At 44.6% G+C, this 13,969-nt stretch overlaps 1 protein-coding gene across 8 annotated transcripts in view; it reads right to left on the bottom strand.

The window, feature by feature from the left end:
* The window catches only part of ANKS1A (ankyrin repeat and sterile alpha motif domain containing 1A), a 155,982-nt gene that overhangs the window by 40,660 nt on the left and 101,353 nt on the right, over nt 1–13,969 (bottom strand). For all 8 annotated transcript variants that reach the window (XM_077839460.1, XM_077839461.1, XM_077839463.1 and 5 more), the window contains one exon: nt 6,570–6,676. In XM_077839460.1, the coding sequence (XP_077695586.1) occupies nt 6,570–6,676 (107 nt within the window). The remainder of the gene's footprint in view (nt 1–6,569; nt 6,677–13,969) is intronic.

Raw genomic sequence — 13,969 nt, 5'->3', positions numbered from 1 at the left:
AGGAAAATGAAGGTGAAGGCGATTGAGTTAGCTGCAGAAGCCAATATTTTAAGTTTCTCACGTTGACCTGGCTGACAGAGTCGATTTAATTTGTTTTTTTTTTTTTTAAATTTCATTGAACTATTTTAGTTAACAATTCTAACAAAAACCTGATTTCAAAAAACTTGAATGTTTAACTAAATACAAAAATTCAGATGCTTGTTTTGTTAAAATATTATGTTTGCTGTTGGAGAAAACAATCCAGAATACATAATGTTGTTCTTTTAGTTTAATAAAACAATTTAAATGTCTGTCTGGTGATGTTCTCCTCCTAATACAGCATGGCAAGAAAATCCTCCAAATATTAATGATTACCTGTTGAATTGGAGACAGTTCACCTCTCAATGACTTCAAAAATATCTGCTTCAATTACCTTTGGTAAATGAAATAACCAAACCATCATTTTCTGATATAGCTGTAAAACTAATCTGAAAAGTTCTCAAAATAAATCACTTAAAAATGTATAGCGTGTACCTTCTAAAAATGAAGCCTACATCTATCTCCGAGTTGTGAAGAATATGTAGTAAGTTTATAACAACCAACAAGAATGCACTTTTATGTAGAAATCCATGATTAAATCGAGTCTTCCTGACTAGTGATTTAAATCATGATTTAAATCAAATCCACCCTGTGTTCAGGTGAGAGATTCACTATATCCCATGAAGCGAATGTCATATTCCACCAGCTCTCACCAACATAGGACTGAGCAGTGGCAGAAGCCAAGCAGCCTCCTGACATAGAAAGCCTGGGTTCTCCACATAGCTATAAGCAGAGGTTTTCCATTCCTAAACCGGAGCCATAAAAGCAGAGCCACTGGTCAAAATCTCTGGTCCTCAGTTGCAGTACATCACAGCTTTTCACTAAAACTGACTCCATCTTTTCTTTTTATTGGAAAACCTATAAAAGGTTCATGGCTCACATTACAGTTTACTTCTCAAACTGTTGTCTCTATGATAAATCTGGGGGAAAAGAGCTCTCCAAAGACTCGTTTGGAGTTCAACACCACTCTTTAAAAGGCAGAAGTGCACCCTGAGAGGGGAAAAAGTGCTGATTCCCAGACTGACCACCTCCTTTCAGCACACATTGCTTCTCCACTACACTGCTGGAGATGTGATTTTCACAGAGCTGTTACTAGACTGCAGCAATACAGCTGATTGTACATCTGCAGACCAGAGAGGGAGGCTGCCTGGTAGGCTGTGGGTCACCTAACTGATCTCTCTGGTCTTGTGAAAGCAACGTGATTGCTATTCTTGGAAACTCCACAAACTCAGTCTCAACCCCCTGAGCCCTCCTGCCTTCCCAGATTAGATCAGTAACTTCTAATCTAAAAAAATCTATTACATTCGTGGAACACCTTTCTTCCCAAAATGATTGACATGCTACATATTCAGAAATCATTTCACACCCATCCTTGGGGCGAAGCAGATATCTAACAACACTGCACAGTGGTTTAGAACGGCAGATTAAGAATACCTGAACCAACTGAGTTTTAGGTGAACAGTAATTACCCAAGCTGGTATGCAACTTAGGACACCTGGGAGGCAACACTGCTCTTCTGAAAAGCATCACAGGAGTTTTGGCAGCCCAAGGTTTTCAGGACCCTGGTTTTTCATTCTAGTCAAAAAATATCCCTGTCACAGCACAGTGGCTGCTGCCACCACAGGGGGTGCTGGTTCAGTACTGATTTAAAGGGAAAGGTGTCACCTACTGAGATGCCAGCTCCTCAAATACCAGGATTTTCCCTGAAGGACTCCCACTGAAGTACTGACCCAGCCATACGAGATCACACCCTAAGGCATCCAGAGACCCTCTTTCTTAACTGCACATTGGTGACCTTTTGGAGCTCTTGGTTTCCTCAAGTGATCTTACTGAGTTTTTACTTCTACTCATTCTTCCCATGGGAAGCCATTTGCAGTGATCAGGTCATCTTACCATCATGGGCTCTGTTGTATAAATAACCCTTCTCCCTCAACCCCTAAATAACCTCCCTCAACTCCACACAACTTTCATTGAAACTTACTGCAAATTGTTTTCCTTGCTCCAGAATACACTGAAACAGCTTTGTGTTCTCTCTTCCATGTTGTAATATTTAAATTTTGCTCAAATGAAGTACCACTGCCAAATGAAATTGTACAAGCACACATTGGATTTACTTTCTGTCCCCCGTGCAGTGACAGGACAGGCTGTGGCTTTGTTAGAATATATTTTTAAAGTCTCCTTTAAAACAGGGCTGTAAACTGAACACCTTTCAAATGGAAATTAGACTAAATAGATGCTCTGGGATGCTATAACCATACGACAGATTGGCAACGGTTACACATGTAACAGTTTGTTCTCGTGAGGTTTTCTTGCTTACCCAACATTAAGAGCCTGTTATTTGCTCACAAATGGGCCACCGGGGAACGAAGGCATCCAGGGAAACATTCTTTGCATATTGAAAACAAAACTGCAACATGATCTACTTTGGATAATGCGATGCAGCATCTAATATAAGCAACAACAACATTTCAATATCAAAAGATGCCAACTTTTTAATTTTTGTTACTAAAACTTAATTAGCCTTATAGCCCATCTGGCAATTTGTAAGCCATTACCCAGCATTCTTTGCTACTCTTTACATTGAGTATTTCGAGGCTCACTTCTGAGGCTCTAATCAGGATTAATCCTCACATAAAAACTGCTTAAGAACTCCAGAAAAAAAATCCCTCCTCAGTTTGAAACATTCTTCATCAGAGCTGAAAATTTAGGCTGGTTAAGAAAGAAAACATTCAGTCACATAGAAAAGTCACGTACCGACTGTTTCTGTGGGGGCTAACGAACACATCAGAAACCTTTGAGAACTCCATTGCGCTAGACTTCCAAACAGTAAAATCTACAACCTCTTTAATAATTAAATCTGATGTAGTGCAAATCCATCACTGAAAAAATATTCTTAAGTAACTTGTCCCTCGTATGTACAGTGCCTGATGGCTTTGCCCTATGCATGAGCATCAGGACAACAAAACGGAACAAGAAGTGGAGAAGAATTTTAAGAACTGTACATTCCTACTGTGCTTACTGTACCAGCTTCAAGCTCCAATCAGTCAAAGGAAAGGCAACCCAGCCCTAACATGGATCCCACTAATTGCTCACTAGTAACGAGGGATGAGTAACAAAGAAGGAACACCAGTAGCTAGGGTTTAAATTTGATTCTTTGCTACCTTATGCTGGGCTGAGTTCTAGAGAGCTAAGGGCTCTAGTCATTCAAGACAGGCATAGCGGCAGTAAGAGTTTCTCCTTACATGCCCAACCCTGCCCTCAAGGGATCCCCTGTGGGGGACCAGATGATAGTTCACTTCCATGCCCACTCAACATTTGTTCTCTGTACAAAGACTAGCACCACAGTGTCAACTAGTGCCACGCCTGGTAGCCGTGGTGTGGGGACAGAGGCCCCTGTGCACTAGGGACTCAACCATCCATTTCACAAAAGCCAAACCACCATCAAATTATCTGAACTAGGGGCCCATTACCATCTCCAGAGCAACCACACAATGAGGCATTCACATTGGTAAAAGAAAGAAGTGCAGAAATGCTATCAGCACAAGACTACAAGAACAGTAAGTCTTACGGCCCACAGGAGGTATGTATTTTACACATGAGTAAAGCAGCACAGAGGTCGCTCAAGTTGCCCCATCTCACATCAACGTCAAATCTTTGGACGGAGCCTACTGAGCCCCAGCCCGGTTCTCACCACTAGGCACACTGCTAATGTGAACACTACCTGAAACACCAGAGCGCCCAATGCCTCAGGCTGCTGAAGGGTTAATGGACACATAGCTTCTTCAAACACCACAGTCCTGGTGAAACTGGCAAAGGCTGATAATTCTTCTATCTACACACTGTTGCCTGGTGGAGCTGTCCAAGGTTCTGCAGACAGTGAGGTTTCATTTATATAGGATAGCCAACCAGCACGAAAAGGTCAGAGTAAAATGAATGAAATAAACTAAATTATAACCTTCATAGAAAGGCAAACAGAAGGGAAAAATCTTACACAGGGGAAAAAAAGATGCTAAAAACCAGAGTGATCTACAGTCATAGGAAGAGACCTACATATGAGGGGCTGAGATAAAATGCCCACCTGGATATAGATAGAGAGCGAGCGCGCGCAAGCTCTGGCCAGTGCAGATGCTCAGTTGAAGATGCATGAGCTACAGTAAAATCCGACACCGTCAGAGCTGCATCAGCTCTGCAGAGCTAACCGGAGGCAAAGGGAATGAAAAAGTCATTTGCCACAGAAGCAGAGAGACCTGACTGAATACTCACAGGAAGCAAATATGCTGGGTAAGAGTGCTATATTTACAGTAAACAAGTGCACCTTCCAGGCCTCATGTCATTCACAGCCTAAACAGGTAATTAATTATCTTCTGCTTCACTAAATTCTCCAGTTGAAACCACAGGGAAGGCAACTCTTCCCACCTCTCTCCCTCATCTCCCAAAGTACCTTGTGCAGCGCTGAACGGCTGCTGTGTTCCAGGCTCACAAGTGGGTGAAAGGCTTCACTCAGACCATAAACAGGATTAATTCTCTCTCTCGCACGGCGCTTTGGAGTCCACCTGTGACAAACTTTTTGTAGTAATCTAAAACCACAGTATTGTACACCACTTTCATCTGCACCAAAGCAGTTCTGAGAGCACCAGCAACTCCCTCTCAGCAACAGAAGACTGAACTAGCCCTACTGACTTTCAGAACAGTGCGCACCATTTTAGAAGTCCTCCATTTGCAAATACATTATTGTACTTGTTGTCTTTCACGGTCCACAGTTCCCCTTGGAACACCCTTTCTTCCAGCAAAGCCACTGCGTTTCTCTTGATCGAATCAAGAGCAGACCAGAACCCCGCGGTTATAAGGAGTGAGTTCCATCTCCATGAGAACGCTCCCGGCTAGCACAGAGTGGAGACATCGGCGCTGATGTTACCTTGGCATTAGCCACACATTTAATGCTACAGCACCGTACTCTGGATGTGGCAATCCTAACCTTAGATATACAGGTGATTTAAAGGTGAACTGCGAAGCAAGGAAAGTTGTGTTATGCCCTTTATTTCATTTTAAAAACCCTGTTATTCCCCCCCGCCTTTTTCCCCCCTTTCTTTCTTAGCAGTAGAACCATCATGTCTCAACTTGGGTGATTTTGCAGGTGGACAGGAATAGGATAATGACATTAAAGTGGACTGAAGCTCAAGATGCTGTTCTCTCCACACTCAGAATAGACTTTGACAGGGCTTCACTTCCCTCTTCAACTATTAAAATGGGTTTAAATTGCACTAACAAGGTTTAGCAAAGCCAAAAGGATGGAGTGACAACTTCCTGTCCCAAGATGCCTTGAGAAAAGTAGCAGCTTGGGAGATCACTACTTAGATTTTAAGCTCTCTGGGGCAGGGACTGTTTTTACAAAGGGCTCCTGGCCCATGACTAGGGCTCCTAGGCACAAAGGCAACACATATAAATAATATTTGACCCTCATTTTCCAGTCCTCCAGCAAAGGCAGAGAAGCCAAGCCGGGAGATCCCCGAGAGCTAACACACACTTTCTGGACTCCACTTTGAGGCATCTATCTAGGCCACAAAGGAAATAATCAAGAGACTTCCTCTCTCTGCAGTTGACCTTTAAGAGTCAACCTAAAAGACCAGCAAAGACTGGTTGCCTGTTAGTGGTTCATCTTTAAAGGCTAACCTAAGCCAATGGAAACCTTAAGGATACTCTCAAGAGGCCACTTGGGAGTGGGGGTTGCCTTTTGTAAGTGTGTCGCCTTTTGTAAGTGTGTCCTTCGTTCAAGCTTCCCTGTACGACTGAGAAATCCAGACATATCCTTTTGCTTTCATTTCAAAATAGTTTCATTTAGATTTGTTTTAATTACATTTAATGGTGAGGGGAATTCTACACGCACAGGTGAGAGGGACCCCGATTCAACTCAGAGTTGCATGAGGCCTAGAGATTAGACTCCTGACTTCTACAAGAGCGTCACAAATGGGGAGGCAAACAGATTTTCTTAAAATATTCCCTCCCAGCCAAAAGTCTTAGCATCTGTCTGGAGAAAGCTAGAAGCTCTGGTTCAACTGAACACAATATACCAGACAGTCAGTCTTAGGGGTCCCCAGGATGTGGGAAGAAGGGCTTAGATATCCTGTCCACATGGAAGTGGGGAGATACCTGGTGCCAGTGCTGTCTGTTTCTGTTTTTTCTGTAAAGCCACTTATCCAAAATGATCTTTTATGCCACCCCCTTATGCATGGAATAGCTTCCCCACTGCTGATGAGTGCAGATGAATGTGATTTAGCTGCAATTAAATATGAAAATGAATAATCCAGGCTACCCCTCCATGTTGCCTTAATTTATCTCCTGAATCTCCAGGAGCTGCTTCATTGGAGTGCCACGGAATCCAAGGGTCCTTGATACAGAACATAGGTCCAGTTAGCTGCCCACTACACAGGACCTTGTAACAAGTTTATGGATGCCGGGGAAAAACCTGGCCAAAATCCCACACAGCTACTTACCAGGAAGCGGACATCGTCAAAGCCGTTCAAAAGCAGCTTACTCTCATATTGCTGCAGGCCGATGGACTCCAGCCACTCCCCGACGCTCTGCTCCAGCATCCGTGAACCTGACGAGAGAGGAATCGGCAGACGCTTGAAAAGGGAAAAACCATTAAGTCGGTAGCAGCGGCACTCTGAGGAAGACAGATGGCATTGCCACATCATAGTCGCTACCGTAAAGAAGCCAAACTATGGACCACAGTACAAGTCAGAGGGTAGACAACTCTTCTTGCACACACAAACCACGGACAATAAGCTCCTGGTGCTGCCCATGGACTGAGGCTTTAATTTGTATCCCAGTTATACTCAAAAACATCCTGCAAGAGTGAGCTATTTAGAACCATTTTGGGAACCACGGCATTACATGCATGGCTTTTTAGGCTTATGCACGTTTCTTGCCAAGCATATGAGCGAAGCCCAGCCCCCAGAGGGATGCTGATCAAATCCTTGTCTCATCTCAGAGGGCAGCAAACTTTCAGCCAAGGGATCCCAAGTCAGAAGTGCAGGTGCAAGACAGTAGCGAGAAAGCGCTCACAAACACATACAGCCGCGCGGGTCCTTTCATCCATGCAACTTCAGGTGCAATACTCTGTACACCAGGCCAGCGAGAAGAGCCATTAATACCGGAGACACAAAGCAGCTAGAGAGAAAATACATCTTCATGCAGCTGAGAGAGACACACACAGACACGACGGACTTTCATAAAGCAGTAGCAGCAGCCAGACTAAAGACCAGCTGTCCACAGGAAGACATGCAAGACAGAAATAAAGCACACAAACTGCAGCAGAAGATATGAAGAGTTTATACTTTTTTCCCCTAAACAGTCCCGAAACAGGCAAACCATGGTAACGGGTCCTCTCTGCTATTTTGTTACGAGGAGCAGAGACACGAGTGACAGCGAGACTGAGTTTAGGAGTCCTGGCATTGTCATTTTACCACCCATCCAGAGGCACCACATCCCTGCAGGCTGCTTTGACTGGGCTGGGCTGGACACCAGATTCAACATCCTAGACCAGAGAGACTACCTACACTGCAGCACTGGGTAAGAGAGTGAGAGATATAGAGAAATCAGCACATTTTCCACCCAGTGCACTCCATCCTGCCAGGTGTTCTGCACAGGGCTTGGATTTGACCTTCCTTCATTTTTCTCATCTAAGTGCAGATGCTGCCGTCTAAGCCCCTCAATCAGATGGAATGCAGCTCTGGGGAAGGAGGCATTTCAGTTCCTTGCTCCATAACCAAGCCACAATAAAAAGGAAACCGAACACACACACGCTTTCCTCTTCCTGCAGTAGCTCATGTCCATGACATGCCCCGGCACCTCCTTTCAGCCATTCGATAACTGAGAAACTCATTCTTCAAACGCCCTGCAGAAACCATATGGGCAAACTCTCCCTTCCCCAACCCTGAGAAGAGAGTCCAGTAACTCGTTGCTTTCCTCTAGCAAGACTCCAGACATTAGATATGCCAAGGAAAGAAAAGTTCAGAGACGACCTTTGCATCCCACTCCGAGCATTTGATATGCAAGACACGCAGAATTTCTCCAGCTTCCTAGCACATCCGTCTTTCAAGGGCATATGCAAAATAAAGAGGACCAGGGACCTGGGATTTCTTGCTTTGAACCTTCTCATCAACTGAAGTTGTTCTGCACATTCTAAGACATCTTTCCCAGTCCCAGCAATGCCTGCAGAACGCAGAGCTCACTGTGTTATCAGAAAGATCTCGGAGTCAGGGATCCCACTGCTGCACTGGTCCACAGGAGAGTTCCTCTGCTAAGCAAGCTGTGATCAATTCGTTCTAGAGAGCTGGCGAGCCTTTCTAATGCACACTGCCGCACCCGAGATGCAGAGCTCAAGAAAGGTTTCCGTCTCCCTTGCCTAACACAGTCCATGCAGAGGGACAGCATCTAACCCTGAAATTCAAGCAGCAGGCTCCTGTTTGCCCAGGGACTCCATCCTTCCCCACTATCGTTTCTGGTCTGTAAGCAGCCAGACAGCTGTGGTCTGTACCAAGCAATCAATGGTGCGCCCTTGCAGAGAGCTGCAGCAGAGCGCTTTGTCTGAAGGCAGTGAGCTCCACGCTTGCTGTTCCACTCTCAGTCCTGTCTCTTGCTCTCACACTGCCTCTCCCTTCCCTTCCCTCCTCCTCCCAGCACTTCCATCTAATATACCAGCAGTGATCAGACTTCAGTACAGAAGCTGCCGAGGGAAAGGAGGAGAGGGGGGAGGGAGACAGCAGCTTTCTAACTGTCAAGCTGAAATTGCCGACTTTTCAATATTTACTCAATGATGAGCTACATGGCTTGGTTTTCAAAAAACGATGTTACCGGTTCGCTTTGACAGTCTGACGTAATTTGCTTGGAATTTATTTATCGGGCGTGAGGTGCAGAAATTTCCTGCTGCCCTAACACAAGTGTGTCTGGAGGCAGCCGGGCATCAGTGAGGGGGACTGAGGCTATGTCAGCTCCTTCCTTGGATTTTTTAAAAATACTCAGGCTTTAGTATATTTGCAAACCTCTCTGCCTTTAACAGTGGAGCGACTGGCAAATCTTGAAATTCGCTGAGATGCCAGCAAAACAGGTCAGGGGCAGAGGCTGGATTTTGGATATTTAACACCCAGGGGGAAGGGAGAGGAGAGGAGGTGTCCCAGAGATCAACAATCTGAGGTCTGTCAGGATTATTTAGAGAAGCATAAGATGCCCTTGAATAATTTATGTCTGCATATTGTAAGCAGGAGAAGAGTGAATTAGCCCTTATATTGCTCCCTTGGGTCATAGCTGTAACAGAAGTCTGATCACAACTTCAGTTGACAGAGAAGGTGGAGAGACTCCAAGTCCTAAATCTAATCAGCTCCCCAAAACCCTGAGAAAATTATATGTAGAGCTATGATTTCTGCTAAGAGTCTGGCCTAGGTTTCAGATATAAAAAACAAGAGTAAAAAGCCTAATAATATTTCTGAGGACACTTGCTCTTTAGGAATCTTAACAAAACAGGACCAAGATATTAAATTCTGCTTATAGTGCAGTCATTTCCCCAGGTAATGCAACAAGCTTTAAAAGTGTTAAGGTATTAGGGCTGAGTGAGCCCCCAGAAGGGTCCAGTTATGGAAAAAGTTTCCGTGTAATAGCACATGGCAATTGTTATTTAAGTGCTGACAGTGTGCTTGATGCCACACACAGGATGATATGGTCCAAAGCCCGAGAAATTTTCTTAGAGTAGACTGTACTTATGCACGGGGTCTAACAGGTGTTAGAACATGGCTTGTCTGGAATTGGAGACATGACCAACTTATGTTATAATAAATCGACAGGAAAATCACAGGCTGTATTCTGGGTCTTCATTGCAGTCAGACAGTACAGTTCAGATGCAAAATGCACCAAACTTCAAGCAGTGCAATTATTGGCACTGAAAGAAGGATGAACAGGGTCTGATGGGCCAGACCATTAGCAAAATGTTCTCCAGTCCCTCAAGGTGGGATATAAACCAAATCAAGCCCATTAAACAGGATATATAGGCAAAGAGATCTAAATCATTAGCCATTAGTTCTCTCAGATGCAGGAAATATAGCCAGTGTTGAGCACTACTGGGATTAAAACTGATCAGTCAAATGCAGAATGCTAACGAGCCTCCCTCTTTGTCCAGTAAAATGCCATCCACATTTCAAGCTTGTGTCTCCAGCTAACTGCACAGTTAGCTCACAGAGTCCCAAATACACTCCCTGTCCAGAGCACCAAGCCTCCTGCCTACATCAGACTGATTGATTGTACGGAGACCACTCGTCTCCTCTGGCTTGAAGAGAGAAACCCTGCCTGACAAATTGCTGTAAACCAGCGGGCATCTCACAGGTCTCGCCTCCCAGGGCCAGCAGCCAGAGCTGCTGTGGGCTAGGGATCTGCAGTGCGGTGGGGTTGAGTTTCCATCAAGGAAGCCATTCCCCTCTACCCCGCCCCTGATATTTTTTGCCTTTTCAACACATGGGAAGGCAAAGTCTGTGCAGAAGAAATGATCAAGAGCAGGCTGTTAAAATAAGAAATGTGAGACTGCACAACACACCAATTTCTGCAGGGATACAGACCACAGGCTAAATTGTTGAAGCAATACAAAGCTTTTTGTTCCCAGGCCAAAAAAACGCTTTAAGATGGAGCTGAGGTGGAGAATAGATTGCTCTTTAAGAGACGGGATTTCTTGATCATCCAAGCCATTGAAAAGCACTTACAGACACAGATCAATGAATACACTTCAACTTGACAGAAAGGTTTTTTCCCCTAGGCTAAGATATCCCACCCTTGGGATCCAGCCAAGAAGTAGGTTAGATAGAATAGGTCATCTTCCCACTGGCAAACCAGAAGTCTGATCCCTGTTGATTGGGCAATAAGTTCTAGCCCAAATACTGTAAAAAAGAAAGCCATCTGTCTTTGGTAACGGGGGCCATATAGTTACCTTACTATCTGCATGTGTCTCAAATGTATTCCTCACAACACCCCCATGAGGCAAGGCAGGGATATTATCCCCATTTTACAGCTGAGGAATGGAGGCAGAGAGGATAAGCAACTTGCCCAAGGACACACAGGAAGTCTGTGGTATAGCATAGATTTGAACCCCTGTCCCCCAAGTCCTAAGCTAGTGCCCTAACCACTGGACCACCTTTCCTTCCTGTTGGGCCCTCTCTTCCCTGCAAAACAAGAATCAGGTAAGTACAGTAATGGAGCTTGAAAATGCAGGGGCTCAAAACAGATTCATTCCATAACTCACTGAGCAGGGCAAACCAGCAACCCAGGGTACGAAACTCTGGGGTTTGACTACAGATACCCTCCCCAAATGCCACCTGCTCTGTGAGAGGTAAAAATAATCTGGGGAGCTCCTTGTCATGGTCTCTGAATGTGTGAGATGACTTGCATCATGAGTACAGCTCAGCAGATATACTGCACAACACAGGTAAAACTACAAAAGAGATGCAAAGGTTTAGCTCTGGCCTAACCACTTCCAAGACAGCCGCACTCATGCCTCCTGGCAGGAAGAGGCTGGTAATGCATTCGCCAAGTTCTAGTAACTAAAAATCATTTTTGAAGGCTAGGAGGGAAAGGAGAAGGAAAGGGGAAAAAGAAGAAAATGGTAAATTTTTCTACTGGAAAAATGCTGCAATTCTCCATCAGCAGTACAGCCTATAGAAAAACGTATGGGGTAAGAACAAAGCAGCTGCATGTGTCAGCCCATTTCTGAAAAACAAGTGTCCATTTTACCAAGATCTCCCTGCACAATAGCTGAAGCAAAAATGGAATCCCTCTCCTCAGGCCTCTTTATTAATGACATCAAAACAAACAAACTCCTGGCTATGGCTACAAACTGTCCCGCAAAGGGGGGCTGTCAAGAAAGGAAGATGCTAACTGGTCACCATTAGATTGGACCCAAAATATATCCTATTTCAATGCACACCCGCTGCGGTCCTATTTGACTTGAGAGGCAAGTCCTAATCAGTAAGCAGAGAATCTACAGCAGTCACAGGACAGACTCCCACTGAGAACAAATGATGGGTACCTCCTGGCCAATGCGAAACCCAAGCAGCAAACTGCAATAAGCTACGGTTTAGTATGGCAGACGTGCACTATGTGCAGAGATACATATTAGCACCTTATCGGAGCTGAGATGCTGTTCCACTGAAGCACTTAAATGCAGCACTCTGGGTTTGGAAAATGTAAAAAGGCAGGACTTCTCACTGTGAAGCCCCCCTTTGCGTTCTCATGGGTCACTCCTCCAAAACACCGGAACAGAGGCAAACAGAAGTTTCCACTAGCCCCTCCCTTTGGCGGCTGCTGATTAAGGGGGATGAGGGGAGAATAAGTGTTTAGGGAGCAATCCAGGGGAACAGGAAAGTCTCTGCCATAAGGAAGTCATCTTAGATTATGCTGGAGACAGAGTACTATTATTTTCCCACCCTTGCTGCCCCTGCATCTGACTAACACCAAAGGGGAAAAAAAAGATCATTGAGGCTGATCTTTGGACAAATTGGAGAGTCTGCCAGGAGCAGCCTGCAAAGCGCCAAACGTACGAGAAGAGGCCATGGCCACTGTATTACAAGTGTTGACTAGCAATGGGCATCATCCCAAATTCCGCCCATAAAGCACTTATTACACACACACTTTCAGAGAGGACAGAGGGTGGGAGAAAGGAAATATCTGCCACTTTACACATGGGGAACTGAGGTACAGAGAGATTAAACTATTGGCCTAACGACACAGGGAGCCTGTACCTGAGTAGAGAATTCTTGAGACCAAATCTCCTGAATCCCAGCCCAGTGCCTTAACCACAAAGCCATGCTTCCTCACCTAATTCTACCATGCTCTTAGCCATCCTCCATTCATACTTAAAGGCAGTGACATAAGAGGGAAGGGTTTTTTTTGTTATCCCATCTCCATAGACATTATGAGCTTCCCATAAAATCATTCCCATCACAGGCTTCGTAACTGTGAATATTAGTGCATCCCTGAGGCAGACAAGATCTTTTATGTTCGAGCATCAATGCCTTTTCATCAACTTCCCAGGGGAGAGAGCAGGACTGGCATCTGGAGAGCCTGAAAAGGATCGTCCATCCTTTGAAGGCAGTCTCCTATATAAGCTTTGTTCAAGGGCTTCTGCTCCAAGGCATTTAGAAATGTTATTTATAGATTTGATCTGTGGAATATTTGTGGGAGCCTACAAGAGACTCCAACATGAAGACAATAAGGAAGTTCGTTCTAGGGAGTCCGGGTGCTGAAACAAGCCACAGGATTGGAAAATGAGACTTCTTTACATAGCTGGCTGCCACAGTTTGCATACAAGACAACTGGCTGACAGAGCTGGAGATATGAATTTAGAGGCAATCCATGATACCTTCATCTCATATTAAATCTGGATATTTTTGTTAAGTGAGATTACAAGATTGAGAGAGAAAATGTTTGAGACCAAAGCCTAAATTGAACCTCTACCAAACAAAGAATGTGTTTTCTTACTCAGCTCTGAATGGACATTGAAAAATTCACTCTGGCTTTCCATTCTTGGCTTTAGGAGGAGAGGGGAGGGGAGAGAATGGACTGAGTAATTCCCAGAAAATGAAATCCAACTTTTGCTCTGAAGAACTCTGCTGTAGGGTTCATCTCGTTTAGCTGTCTTGGGAACCCAGACACTCATGTTTTTCTTCATCTTAATCTTATTTAAGAGATGGATTTTTCTTCTGTCTAGAAGGGACCATGTTACATCTAAATACTACAAGGAGGAAAGTCTGGCAAATTAGCACCTCAAAAGAAGCAGGTAGGCTGGAAGCACATGAAGGAAAATGCCTCCTGGTCACATCAACCATCACAGGAGAACAAAAAGCTTGAGACAAAC

The sequence above is a fragment of the Eretmochelys imbricata genome, chromosome 21 (assembly GCF_965152235.1).
Source record: "Eretmochelys imbricata isolate rEreImb1 chromosome 21, rEreImb1.hap1, whole genome shotgun sequence".
NCBI classification, from domain to species: domain Eukaryota; kingdom Metazoa; phylum Chordata; order Testudines; family Cheloniidae; genus Eretmochelys; species Eretmochelys imbricata.
The sequence above is the reverse complement of the archived record's forward strand: the minus strand, read 5'-3'. Positions and strand labels throughout refer to the sequence as shown.